This window comes from Cynara cardunculus (genome assembly GCF_001531365.2).
Source record: "Cynara cardunculus var. scolymus isolate 2C chromosome LG 6, CcrdV1, whole genome shotgun sequence".
NCBI classification, from domain to species: Eukaryota; Viridiplantae; Streptophyta; class Magnoliopsida; order Asterales; family Asteraceae; genus Cynara; species Cynara cardunculus.
Genome location: NC_037533.1, coordinates 18,057,565 through 18,072,359, shown reverse-complemented (window position 1 = coordinate 18,072,359; position 14,795 = coordinate 18,057,565). Strand labels below are relative to the sequence as shown.

Below are 14,795 nucleotides of genomic sequence, written 5' to 3'. Positions count from 1 at the left end.
TGCTTTCAACCAAAAATTCTTTAACTGTAACCCTCAATCCGTTCATGATTCATGTGTATTATTTCAAAAGGGTCGTTTCAAATAATAATGTTAAATATCGTGAGAAGAAAATAATAAAAGGTTAAGAAAAAATTCATATGTGAATTATTGAAAAATATTCCAAGAAAGTTTCGTTGAAGACGCATATATGCACCGACGTTACAAATTATTTATATGATTCAGATATGTATCTTCAAATATATTTTTTCAATGATTCACACATAAACATTTTTTTTTTACCTTCTCGCCATATTTAGTCTTCTTATCTGAATCTTTCATATTATTTATAAAAATTATATTTTCGAAATTTAAAAATTTAAAATATTTGACCAAAAACGTTTTCGTAGAGGTCAATGGTTCAAAATGTATATGTAATCATTTTTCATATATAAACGGAGAGTGCAAAGGAGTCGAGCTTTTAACGAGCTACTCGAGCTTAATAACTCTCGAGCTCGAGCCGATCACGAACACAAAATAGAACTCGTTTAACTTAACATTTCGAGTTTTATAAAACCAAATGTTCGACTCAACTTGTTCGAAAGCTTGACTAAATTTTTCGAGTTGATTTGAGTTTAGTCAAGCCATTCGAGCATATACTTTTCGAGCCAAACACACTCATACATTTATAAAAAAACAAGTCCATAAACAATTATCGAGGTCAAGCTTGATAACTCAAAAAAGATTCAAGCTCGAGCTCACGCCTTAATTTGAAAAAGTTATTCGAGCTCGAGCGCGGTATAATTCTTCCGAGCCGAGCTCGAATACTGTAGTACTCTGCTCTCTAATTATATACATACAAAAAGGAAAGTATAGATGGAAGATATACCGTCCAAACACCATGCATATATACCATGAGAAGCGAGTTCACATTTTTACATAAAAAACGAGGTAGTATCAACATCATGATTTAACCTCGTATCAACCTTAACTCTAACCATTTGTTCAGTACAAGTGAGGTGAGCGAATGGTACCACCACCTGATGCATAAGAACCACGATACGATTCATTTTGTACAACGGTATCAGCGAAACGGTACAGATCCGAACCCGGGGCTCCTTGACCCGAAAAGCCCTGTGACCCAGATGAACTTGGCAATCCAGGAAATGTTTCTAGTGATGGCCGTCCCAGTTGTCTACCGTACAAACCAATCAAACCACTCGTTGAAGGTTGCAAATCGTATGTTTGACCAATTCTCGAATAGGGTTGACCCAGATACCGCTCGACCAACAACGAGTCCTCATGCCAACCGTAAGGTCGACCGTTCATCACTTGGTCAGGATAGGTTCCTCCATAACAACTGGATAACCCACCTCCACTTTCAACGGCAAGACCCGAGCCGTAAGAACCGATGAGCATGCCACCACCGGCTAAACCACTTTCACTTTCAATGGCTACCGAGCTAGCTACGTTTTCCGACAGCCCGGGTGCAGATAACACAGATGAAGTCGGATACGCACCGATGCAATCGCTCGGGAGTTTCCGATCGAAGTAACTGCTGCTACCGGATCGTGTCAATTGGTTATACGGGCTTTTAGCATAGTAATTGACCGGTTTTGGCTCTTGTGGCAGATTCTTGTGACTACTTAAACGAGTGCGTTTTGTTTCATGTTGTTTTTCGTTTCTTGAAGATTCAGCTTCTTTCACCTTTCTCTTTCGGGATGGGTTCTTTTCCACGGATTTTGAATCGAGCTCGTTTATCTCTTTCTCGAGCTGGTGTATTCTTTCGTTGATTTTATAGTCCGCAAGGGGCTTTGAGAGATCAACGTTGTGAGCTTCCAAACATTTTCTTACTGACTTCAGATACGATAGCTGCTTCTTAGCATTCTGAAAAGTAGCAAATAACAAACACCATGTTTAGCTCCCGTGGTCCTAAGAAAATTGTAACGTTTGACCATTCACGTACTCTAAAGGAAATGCTTGACTATAAGTCAAATGTTCATAAACCCGAATGAGCCTAGTATATCCCACCGAGAGGTGGGGTCTGGGGCGGAACGAACGCATACCCGGCTTTTACCCCAAAGAGTATACTATTAGAATCACTAGATAATAGAACTTTCGGTCTAAGAGATCAGATAAAGGCTACCACTTGAATTCTTTAAATTGAAAAAGAAGGGAAAAAGTACTCCCCCCTCCCAAAATAAGTATCTATTTTCCAATTCTATCCTTAATCACGACAAGAAGACATTCATTACTCCCTCAATTATGAAGGGTAAAATTGTCATTTAGATAATTACAAAGTGTGATAATTATTAATTACACCTTTCCAAAACTATGTGCCTTTTTTTTATTTTGGACCTTTACTTTGGGACGAAGGGAATAGTTTCAGATTAAAAGGTTACAAGAAATATTTGTCCATATTTCTAGTTTATAGACTGTCCTAAAATAAGTGTCCACGTTCAAAAGTGTATATTTTCCAATTCTACCTTAATCATGAGAAATAAAAATTCATTACTCCTATTACTAAGGGCAAAATCGTCATTTAGTTAATTAGAAAGTGTAATAATTACACATCTAAAACTATGTCCCTTTTTTATTCTGGACATTTATTTTGGGACGAACAGCATAGTTTCATATTAAAAGCTACTAAAAAAGAAAATGTTGCAATTGACAGAGATAGTACAACGACGGAATTAGAGATAAGAGAACGTTCAATGTAAGAGATAGGATATAGATTACCGCTTCAGCAGAAGAACCATGTTGCCCGTCATTAATTTTATTGTGCAAGAATGTCGTCAATATGGTCTGCGGGCGGCATTTATCTTCCAAACCGAAAGTATAGGCAATATCAGCAGCTTCTATATAGAGATCATTCTTCAGCATCCAATCAATTACCTCTGAAACATACACACACACATATATCCACAAAAGAGTTTAACTCGAGACAAAAAAATATATCAGACGGGTTAAAATAATGTTACAACGGCCATGAGTTTGAGTTTGCAATTACAAATGTTTTAAGGTTCAAAGGATACGTGCAGTTAATCAGTAAACCAAACCAAACGAACCCGATATATCCCACGTGGAGGTGGGATCCGGGGAGGGTAAAATGTAGGTACACCTGCCCTCTACCCCAAAGGGAACGGTTTAATATAATTCTCCTATATTATACTACCTCCGTCCAAAATAAATGTCAAAATGCACGCGGTTTCAGAAATGTGTAATTTTTACACTTTTTAATTAATTAAATAACAATCATACCCTTGAATCCTTGATAATAGAGGGAGTAATGAATTTTTCCATCTCATAACTAAGGGTAGAATTGGAAAGTAGGCATTTACTTTTGGAAGTGGACACTTAGATGCCGTTTACCCAAACGCTTACCCGGTGAGTGCTTACCGGTAATAGTTAACACTCTTGCCTTACCAGGTAAGATTCTAGTCCTTCAAGACAATATCATAAGCAACAATTTACCCAGTAAGCGTTAACCACGTAAGATTCATCAGCCTTACTTATCAAGTAAGACTCTTGATCCTTGTCATCGCTCTTATCGGGTAAGATTCTCAGTCATCGACATGTTCATCCGGTAAGGGTAAGTGACACAGTAAGCGCTTAATGGATAAATGATTGGTAAACGGCCCCTTAATTCGGGACAAACTAAAATAGAAAGTGGACACTTACTTTTGGGACGGAGGGAGTAAATTTGATACCTTGAATAGCATGTTTTTATTAGCATAACAAGCTCGACTCTTAAAAAAAATCGTAAAACAACACGATAAGTGTGTCTAGTTTCCACGTGCCTATTTAGCCATATTAGTTCTTCTTTCCTTTCGCCCACACGTTTGCACAAGCAGCATGTTTTCAGGAAACAACCACTCCACAATTTATCCTATCCATTTAGAACTGGCTTTGGCTACCCTACCTCATTCCCTTCACAAGCCAATTGCCATTGTAGCACGTGTGTGGCCCAGCCCATAAAGGCCATAACCAATCTCTTTATTTATGTACGTACACCTTTGTTTCAGGGCATAAACCATGCCTAGATACCCGAAGACCGGTTTTCCCGAGATTTGGAAGGCAAGATGGATTATTGAGAAAGGGGCGAAATTCCTTTACCTAGGGGATCAAGTGGTAGTTGATCAATGAGAAAAGCGGCGAGAAGAAGACAAAGAGAGGGTTCATCGGGACATTCCCTTAGCGGCAGAGGTATATTGGGTTGGTTTGGTGTGGTATATACTATGGGGCTATTGGATTGGTTTTCCATCAAGTCCTATGTGGATAAAGTTGTCTGTGGGGATCAATCTGTTTGGTCGGTTTACCATCAAGTCTGTTACATATAGAAGTAGGGATAATAGGGGGCTGGTCAATTAGTCAATTGTGGGGGTTGGTCAATTAGTCAAGTAAGTTGGGATATTAGGAGTATAAATAGAAAGGGATAGAAGTGATTAGGCATCAGTTTTGTATTGTATAATTGGAGGAAAACCTCTATGGAGAGATCCGGCTCTCTCAAAAAGCTGGAAATCAATTTGTAAACATTTGATTGTTGAAAAAAGATGAAAAGTTCGCATCAAATGGTATCAGAGCAGTCCATTCTGGAATTGACCAGGAGCATGCTTGTCATGGCGCAAAAGATGATGGAGGATATTACTTCGATGAAGTCTTCCATGGATGTGGTTCAATAAGATTGGAAAATCATAAAAGAAACGATTCAAGAAGACTTGAATTATGTCCAAGAACAATCAATTGATCAAGATCACAAACTTACGATCTTGGCAGAAAAGAGAAAAAGAAAACAAGATGAGAGAGAGAAGGAAGAAGAAAGATCGAATCTGAAGCCAAAATCAAATTTAATTTCGAATCGAGGTTTGATCTAGAATACAAAATCCAAGCAAACGACAACACTCAATTGGGCCATGAAGAAGAAGAGCAAGAAGAGAGAAGCGAGGAAGAAAACTAAGAAATCCAAGCCTATTCCATCAAGCCCGTCAAAATTTGAAACCCTAAACCCATCCCAACACTTCATTTTCAAGATCCCAAGATTCTGCTATGAGAACAAGGGGAAGGCAAAGACAAAATCAACGGTGAGGAGCAAATCGACAACAAAGAAGGCTCCGACAAAGAAGAAACGAAGAACATGCAAGAGGCTATTCCAGGTTGTATTGACGATCGACAAAGAAAATAGTGGATATGGCAGTGGCGGTGGTAAGCCATGGTTGTTGCCCAACCAAAATCTTCCCATGATGCAATTACTTGTACTCTACCGAAATCTTGTTCTTCTTCATCTGCGTATGTTTTTTGGAACAACCATATGTACGTTCAAAGAAAACCATGGGTTTATTCATTCTATTAGACTTCAAAGGCAATAGTGAAGCCCACATTTATATCCTTCTCTTAAGCCCAAAAACAGACTTTAACTATCTCTCAAGCCCTAAAGATTTCAAGAATACACCTAAGTACGAATTTCTGGAACAAATACAAAGCCAAGAAGTATAAAACTCCAGGATTATTTATTTTCTTTCCACCTTGAGGACAAGGTGGATGTTTGGGGGGCGGGTATTGTTACATATGGATAGTAGGGATAATAGGGGGCTGGTCAATTAGTCAAGTAAGTTGGGTTATTAGAAGTGTAAATAGAAGGGGATAGAAGTGATTAGGCATCAATTTTGTATTGTGTAATTGGAGGAAAACCTCTCTGGAGAGATCCGGCTCTCTCGGAAAAGCTGGAAATCAATTTGTAAACATTTGATTGTTGAATAAAGATGAAAAGTTCGCATCAAAGTCCTATGTAGATTAATCTATCCGTATAGATTGAAAAGGTTTTTGTTTGGGAGGAACATGTTTGGAAAAAACTTAGCTTACTGCATAAAGCTCCCCACTAGAAGCTTACTAAATAAGCCACTTTCAATATCATTAAGCCACTACCATACAGTCATATATAGCTGACCGAATAAGTTGTGAGTCCCATTAAGCTCATTAAGTTGCTAACAAACAGGCCCTAAGTGAATAGGGTTTATTCCTTTGTAAGGTCAACCCTTATCTCATTGATCTCCCTTCGGTGTGGTCAAAATAACATATTTAGGACAGCTCGGTAATACCATAAGCAGTAATTAATGATGAGACACCACCGGAAAAACAATTATGATATAAAATCATTCAATTTTGCAAGCAAACCTGGAATTTTTGGGATAAGAATGATTGAACGACGAAGAGCAGATGACACTTTCTTCACGTTACTAGCTCTAATCAAATCCCGAATGTCCTCATTCTTAAACACATCTGGAATCCCGAACCCACTGATAAGCAGAAGCAAACCCCTGGCATCAATTTTATCCGTTTTTGTCAACCCACCTTCCTTGATCATCCGTTTTCTCCAATCAACAGCCGCTTTTGCTGCATATTCTTCTTCTTCTTTTGCAATATCGATACCGTCACTGCTTATCATCACAAAGCACTCCAAAATCACAACCGAAGCTTGCCTTGCTACACTCACCTTTGACCCCTTGGAGAACGATCTACTGCCCTGTAAGAAAAACCTCCCAACGCCCTCTAGCACACATTTTGCAGGATTTTTGGCTAGTTTCAATGCCTTCGGAATTTCTTTCTGAAGCTTATTCATGTCAGAAATATGTCTGGCTACATATGTCCTCATCCCCCGACCACACATCCGTTCACAACAGCTTTCCAGTTCAGATACATCAGGCTTCTTTGATATATCAGTTTCTTCAGGCGTCTTCAAAGTCTCAGTTTCTTCACGCTTCTCCAAAAAATCAGTTTTTTCGGACTTCTCCGAGATATCGGCGATCTCAGGCTTCCTCACTTTTTCATGTCCCCATACGCAATTAGTTGCAGTTCCGTTAAAAGAAACGCCACCGTTAGCTCCCATGTCCTATGAAAATTGTAATATTTGATCAATCACGTATTCTAAAAGAACTAATTGACTATCAGCCAAATCTTTATAAACCAAACCAAACCAAACGAGCATAGTACATCCCATCCTGAGGTGGGGTCTGGACGGTGGGATGTACATAGACCTGACTTATACCCCCAAAGAGTAGAGTGGTTATTTTCGTGAAGGCCCCCAGCTTGTGAAAAAGAGAGAGTTTGCCCAAAATTCTTGATTAAAAAAAGTTTCCGTTTGGTTTGTAGGATTGGATAGGATTTGAAGGGATTTGGAATTCAATTCCATTGCAATCCCATGTTTGGTTTGAAGGATTGTTTGGATTTGAAATCCTAGGATTTCATTGAAATCCCAGACATGGGATGTAGAAATCCCATGGGGGTTGGTATTTTGCAGGATTTCGTAGGATTTGCGTGTTATGATGTTTTCAAATATGTTGAAAATGTTTGTTTATATTAGTCAACTAATAAAAAGGTAATTTAAAATTTTATAATTATCTATAATTTGTTTTTATTAATTATTTATAAAAAATGGAATTCAATTCCATTTCAAATCCTAAAAACCAAACACACCAAATATTCCAAATCCGCTCTAATTCCAAATCCTTCCATGAAATTCAAATCCCTCGAGACCATTCCGCCAAGCACCCCCTAAGTATTTTTCAACCCTCCCCCCCCCCCCCACACAAAAAAAAACGTTGAAATTGACGAGATAGTAGAACAATGAAATTGGAGATAATATAACGTTAATTGCAAGAGATAGGATATAGACTACCACTTGAGGAGAAGAACCATGTTGCTTGTCTTTAAATTTATGGCACTTATCCTCCAAAGCAAAAGTATCGGCAATATCTGTAGCTTCTATTTCCAGATCATTCTTCACCATCCAATGAATTACCTCTGGAACAAATATAAATAACCACAAAAGAGTTTCAATTCACGAAACAAAAGTATATAATAAGATTTAAAATAATGTAACAATGGCCATAATTAAACAACCCCAATTACAATGGCCATGTACTTGCAATTACAAACGTTTAAGGTTCAAAGAATCTGTGCAGTTGATCAGTAACCCAAACCAAACGCACATGTTTCACTCGGGACTTGGAGCATGGTTTTAGAAATTGTTTTGAGGCATACGCGTCGAGGTGAGGTGGCGCAAAACTGCACCTGAGGCAGCGCCTCTAGGACCCTGGACGAGGCTTACGCCTTGGTTCAGTGAGGCGGTTCAGTTAGGCATGAGGCAGTGTCACAGATGATTTGCTCTAGTAATGGTTTTTGGGTTTTTTAATAAGTTTTATGACAGTAGTAGTACTTCTCTTTATAGTATAAGTGTCTTTATTTTGTTTTAAAAACTAAAAGTCAAAACCCAGTGGCCCCCATGTGTACTTTAATATTTTAAAACCCACAAAGCTAGTACTTTCTCCTCTCAATCAAAAAGTGTGGTTTGACCCTTCCTCTTCCTCCAGCCTATCTCACTGTTTCACTCTTTCCTCTGTCAAGAACCACTAAACCAACGCCCATAGTAACTTAGTATTATATATATATATATATACACACACACATATTGTATTCATGGTTTTAAAAAATGCCAGAGGTGCACCTCAGGGCGGTTCGGTTCCAAAAACAAATACGAGGCGCCGCCTCAGGGTATCCAGTAGGGACGTGCGCCTTGGTGGTGTGAGGCGGGCGGTGGGGCGGGCTTGAGGCGGTGCCAAGGCGGGCGTTTCCTTCCCTGATAGAAAATCTCACCTTTTCTATTTAAGGAAATAACTAAAGATTAAAAAACCCTAATAATATAAGGAAGCCCATCGGCCTCTTTCCTATGTAGCCCAATTTCTTTTCTTTTGCCAATAAACTAAACATAGAACTTCTCCCAAAAGTCAATCGATCAAGAAAGCAATGCTTTATACTATTGTCGACTTCTCCTCTCTGGCTCTCTCTTCTACATTACTTCTTATCTCTCCGGCTTGTACCTGCTAGTTGTAGGCTTGTACCTTCACATTTCAGTTTTCTTCTATAAGCACATTTCAGTTTCTGCATATTTTTATATAGTATCAATATTTACATATTTGTAAGAATCTGCATGTTCTTTTATTTGTAAAGCCTTTTTTTGTATAATATGTGTGCTTATATAGATATATTATGATTTATGTACATATTCCTTTTATTATGTTTATGTTATATTTTTATTGCATATTCTGTTGTTGTTATGTATATATGCTATTTTTATGTACATATTCTGTTTTTTATGTATAACTTGGCTTAATGTACAGTATATATTATGTTTTTTTCTATGGGTTATGGATTTATGAATTTTCTTGTCTTAATTTTTAGGGCTTATGCCTCGTGTACTTAAGAGGAAAACGCCTCGAGGGTCGTTTCTGTTCTTTAAAACCTTGATTGTATATAAATGTGTGTGTATATATATATATATATATATATATTTGTGTAGTATATATACATATTTTAGTGTACACACACACACACACACACATATATATATATATATATATATTTCTGCCATGGGGCTTACGCCTCGGACCGCCTCAAGGCTTACGTCTTGCCTCGTTGAGGGAAAACGCCTCAAGGCCTGATTCTGTCTTTTAAAACCTTGCTCGGGAGTAGGGTCGTGGGATGAGATGTGCCGCTACCCAAGTAGATGAGCATAAATAAAAAACCTTAACTTTTACCTAATTTTATCTCCCAACACTTGTCCATGAATTGGAGAATATATATCGGTATTCCCAACTTGGCAAGTCAAATTAGAGACACTATTTCCATAACAAAAAATACCGATGAAATACTTGAAAAAACTAAAAGACTAACATATAATCTGGAGAAGAACAAGACCTAACAGCCACATTTTCATCATTTTTCTCTTCTCAACGAGTAAACTTCCAATGTCTATTTCCTCTTGACAAGTCTTCAGCTTGTTCTCTACTTTGTCTCTGTTAACAACTTATAAATCTCACAGATCTCCTTTTCGCAACAAAAAAGATCCCAAATACCTTTTTGGCAAAGAATTAATTTTTTTTTTCTAAATCCAAGTGTTTATTTTTCACTTAGTTAATGATCCAGGCTCTACTTTCTTTTTGGTTAAGCTTTAACACTGAACTACTAAAACTAAAATATTACTCCAGCAGATGACATGACAGAAACAATAAGAACCAGATTTGAAGACCTTAGGCATGAAGGTAGTCTCATAATCGATAAAAGGGCTAGAAGGAGAATGAATTGAAGGCTCTGCAATAGACATCAAACTTAGGATTCTCTTTCAGCCGTGTTTTTCCTTAACTTGGGCTGTTAGCTGGCAATGGGCATCGGGAAAGAATGTGGTCTGGCAGAAAAACAAATATATGTTCTATCTTGAACTATTTTTGTAATTTCTAAAAGATAAAAAAAATTGGTCAAAAAAGAATGCTGTTTTGAAGTTTATCAACAATTTGCGCAGCGTGTTCAATTGAATAGGGGTAGGAGAAGAACCCAGCCCGGCATTTTTTTCCTCATTAAATGACAGTCATTTATATTTATTGAACATCGCTTGTTTGTGTGTGGTAGGTCAATGTGAAAAGATGCCTTTTGTTCAGTAAATTCGTTGTTTTTGGCTCTTCATTGTTAAAATAGTAGCTAAAGACTAATTTAATGCATCAGTTTTAGATAGATTTATTATCATATATTTCCATATTTTATGTACTAGGAATATGTCATGTACCGTATGCCATGGACTTTCCTGTTGGCACCATGCCATGACTAAGATGGAATACAAGGTATTATTGATGCCTTAACGTGGATTTACCAACATCTAGAAACCGACCATATTAACTAAACCCCATATGACTATCGTTGGTCCTGGCAGCTGGAGAAGGTTCTTAGCATTTTTCGGTTGGTGAATTGGGGAGGATGTTGATGTCTTCAAGGCTTATGACACGATATTTTGGATGCCAGAGTGTAATGTCATGTACCCACCTTAGGCCCAAGACCATTGGCACATCCATACTTGTTATTCTAGTAGGGTTAGAATGGGTATTTTGGGTACTTAATTATCTAGGATAAAAAGGGATGATGTAGGTGGTGTAGGGCATGCAGAAAACTAGTGGGTTCTATATGTGAGAGTTCTAGCCTCTCGAAAGTTAGTTTGTTCTTAGTTTTCCTTGTTAATTGAAGCATCTTACAGTGTCCTTATCACTTGGTTTCTATTTCAATTGTTCGATCGATTTGGTTCATAACATGTAACCTAAAAATGATCTAAGCTATAAGAGCATAACGAACTACATAAACCAAACCAAACCAAACAAAATGAGCCTGTTATATCACACCCAGAGGTGGGGTGGAAGATGTACACAGGCCTGTCCCCTACCCCTAAAGAGTAGAAAGGTTGTTTCCATGAAGACCCCCAACTTGCGAAAAGTGTGAGGCAACGAGAGCTTTGCCCAAACAGTTCAAAGAATTTGGAAAAAAAAACCATGAAAATGAGACTATAATAAATAAAATCTGAACAGTTATATATTGTATTAAACCAAAAACAATGTCGACATCACCAAAATGAATGTTAAGAGTGCCTGTTTACATAAAAGACCCCTATATTGGTTGTAGCAATGCAGTATAGCCCTATCGGAACGTCAGGTTAAGCATATTAGAATAGAAGCGATGATGCACTATTCCTAGTTTCATTTTTAGTTTTTTCACAGTCATAACCTCATCGGTCCTGCAATAGTTTGTGGTCACCAACCATATTAGTCATCAAACTGTTTGATCAGTTTTTCATTGGATTCAAAGAAGATGCATCATCAAGTAAGAGATACACTAAATACTTTGAAGAACGAATTACCCCCTTCAAGTTCCAATACATTATTAACCTAATCTGTTATGTATATTCCCCAAAACGAAGATGCACCTCTCTTTTTCATCTGATCAAGAGAAAATTTCCATATTTCCAATACTATCAATCCATTATGCCACCACCGCTGAGATTCTAGTTGACGCCCCTCAACAATGTGTTCTTTTCTTGATATGGAAGTGAATCGGTTAACAGATATCCTACATTGCATATTCGATACCTTAAATAGCATGCTCTTATTATCGTAACAATAAATCAAACTAAACCGGCCCACTATATCCCACTCGAAAGTAGGGTCTGGGGATGGGATGCAGGTGTGAGAAAGTAGAGCTGTTACTTTTGTGAAGGCCCCAACTTGCACAAAATCGTGAGCAGAAAGGTACAAGGAACAATGACTAGCACATAGTAAGCACAGAGAGAAAGAGGAGTAGGTACATTGAAACATAAAAACGAAGTAAGGCCATTATGCCACTACCGCTGAAATTCTAGTTGACTCCCCTCAAGAATGTGTATCTTTTGTTGAATTGGAAGTGACTGGGTTAATAAAATATCCTACATTGTATATCCGATACCTTCAATAGAATGTTTAAATTAGCATAACAATAAATCAAATCAAACCAAACCAAACCAAACTAATGCGACCCGTTATTCCTACCTGAAAGTAGGGTCTAGGGATGGGATGTGGGTGTGAAAAAGTAGAGCAACTGATTCTGTGAAAATACTGGCGTGTGCAAGAGTGTGAGCAAAAAGGTAAAAAGTACAAGGACTGGTACATAATAAGCACAGAAAGAGAACAAAGAAGTAATAAATAGCAAGGATTAGGTACATTGAAACATAGAAAAGGTAATGTATGGCAAAACACACAGAAGATTACGCAAAGTAAGGCAAGACACGCATCTATCTCCATCGTAGGACTCTGGTGACCTAAATTGCCCCACCCTCAACCTTTCAAATCCCTTCTGCCCATCCTCGCTAGCTACAGGCACTACACCTAGTCTACTCTACTACCTACAGAGACGGACCTAGAAACTTTTTCAAGTGGTGGTACCATTTGACTATAAGTCAATAAAAAACAAATATAGGGATGTTTTTCACAAAATCATCATTGGTCTATTGGTTAGTTCATTGTTCTTCATATGTGAGGTACTGTGTTCAAGTCTTTTATTACAAATTTCTTTCAGGAACATAATAAATCTAAAATTAAAAGCTAACATCTAAGAAAATGACATTAAAGGGATTTGAACTCAGGTTTAGGGTGGAAGAAAAGCCTTGTAAACCAACTCTACCAAGGGAAACTTGTGTCTTTGTTGTAGTTTCAAAATATATATGGTGGCACGCAACAAATTGATACGGTGGCACATTTCACGACCCTATAATTTTTACACAGGAACAAAGAGGTGGCACAAATCCAACACACTAGGTCCATCACTGGCTACCTAGTCCTTCATCTCCGAAAACTCCTATTAGAGGTTATGTGCTCGGAAATATAATCTAAACCACATGCTAAGTGTGTCTGGTCAGAATAACATATTCAGGACAACTCCGTAATACCATAAGCAGTCATTAAGCATGAAACACCAATAGAGAAACAATTATGATATAGAAGAGTTCAATTTTTGCAAGCAAACCTGGAATCTTTGAGATAAGAATGGCCGATCGACAAAGAACAGAGGAAATTTTCTTCACGTTACTAGCCCTAATCAAATCCGTAATATCTTCATTCTTAAAGATACCTGGAATCCCAAACCCACTGATAAAGAGAAGCAAACCCTTGGCATCAACCTCATCCGTTTTTGCCAACCCACCTTCCTTGATCATCCTTTTCCTCCAATCAACAGCCGCTTTTGCTGCATATTCTTCTTCTTCTTTTGCAATCTCAATGCCGTCACTGCTTATCATCACAAAGCATTCCAAAATCAAAACTGCAGCTAGCCTTACCACAGCCATCTTCGACCCCTCTGCGAATGATCTACTGCTCGATAAGAAAAACCTCCCAACGCTCTGTAGAACGAGTTTTGCAGGATCTTTGACTAGTTTCAATGCCTTCGGAATTTCTTCGCGGAGTTTATTCATGTCAGAAATATTTCTGACTACATACTTCCTCATCCCCCGACCAGACATCCGTTCACAATGGCTTTCCAATTCAGATACATCAGGCTTCTTCGAGATATCAATTTCTTCAGGCTTCTTCAAAATCTCAGTTTCTTCACGGTTCTCCGAAGTATCATTTTCTTCAGACTTCTCCGAGGAGCCTTCAGGCTTCCTCACGTTTCCATGGTTCCGTCCGCAATTATTTGCAGTTCCCTTAGGGTTTTGTTCTGTGGCCATTGTTTCAGGAGCAGCGGTTACGGTATCAACAGAGGAGGCTTCCGTTAAGGCAGTTACGCAGTGGTTAGGGTTATCGGTATAGAGGAGGTGATTTGGCAATTTCGAGTCGATTGATGTTTTGATGAAATTGAGGTGATCATGTAACTCGTCGTAGCGGCGGAGGAATGTGGACAATGCTGTGGAGAGGGTGCGGAGACCATTGATGGAATTTATGAACGGCGGTGGTGGTAAATCGACGATGTGAGTGTTCGTCATGTCTGGATGTTCTTGTTTGATTAGGTTTGATTCCGACGAAGGAGCTGTCGATGTTGTTGATGGTTGGCTTTCCGCCGTAATGGAATGAAGGAAAGCGGATATGGTGGCCATGGAGGACGGCGCTCCGGCGACGTAAGCGGAGTCGACGGAGGCAGCGGTTTCGATCACACGAGTCATCCTACTGGCAAATCATACGGTGGCGGAAAAGGAAATTGAAAGCTTTTTGTCGGTAGATTGTTTGGTGGCGTTTGTTTTCGGAGAGGTATTTAGGTGGTGTTTGGGATTGTTTATTTGAAATAACTTATGCTTTCTTATAAAAGCACTTATCAGTTTATTATAAGTCAGAAGGGTTTAACTTTTTTAAAAACTCCTTATTACCGGTGCCATACCGGTATAAATCATTTATCCAAACACTCAAAAGTGCTTATTATCGGTGCCACACCGGAATAAGTCAATAAGTTGTTTTAATAAGCAATCCCAAACACCCCCTTAGTCTAAA

General features: G+C 38.4%; 1 protein-coding gene across 2 annotated transcripts; it reads right to left on the bottom strand.

Moving 5' to 3' along the window:
* Nucleotides 1–868: 868 nt before the first annotated feature.
* Nucleotides 869–14,479, bottom strand: LOC112514561. 2 transcript variants are annotated; one of them, XM_025121091.1, is made up of 5 exons: nt 13,342–14,479; nt 7,649–7,773; nt 6,148–6,862; nt 2,716–2,873; nt 869–1,863 (listed from the first exon to the last, which is right to left on the bottom strand). In XM_025121091.1, the coding sequence occupies exons 1-5, from the start codon at nt 14,471–14,473 to the stop codon at nt 982–984; spliced, it is 3,012 nt and encodes a 1,003-aa protein (XP_024976859.1). In that variant the 5' UTR covers nt 14,474–14,479; the 3' UTR covers nt 869–981. The 2 variants fall into 2 exon arrangements, with proteins under 2 accessions (XP_024976859.1, XP_024976860.1); XM_025121092.1 differs by having other exon boundaries at nt 13,447–14,479.
* Nucleotides 14,480–14,795: the final 316 nt, after the last annotated feature.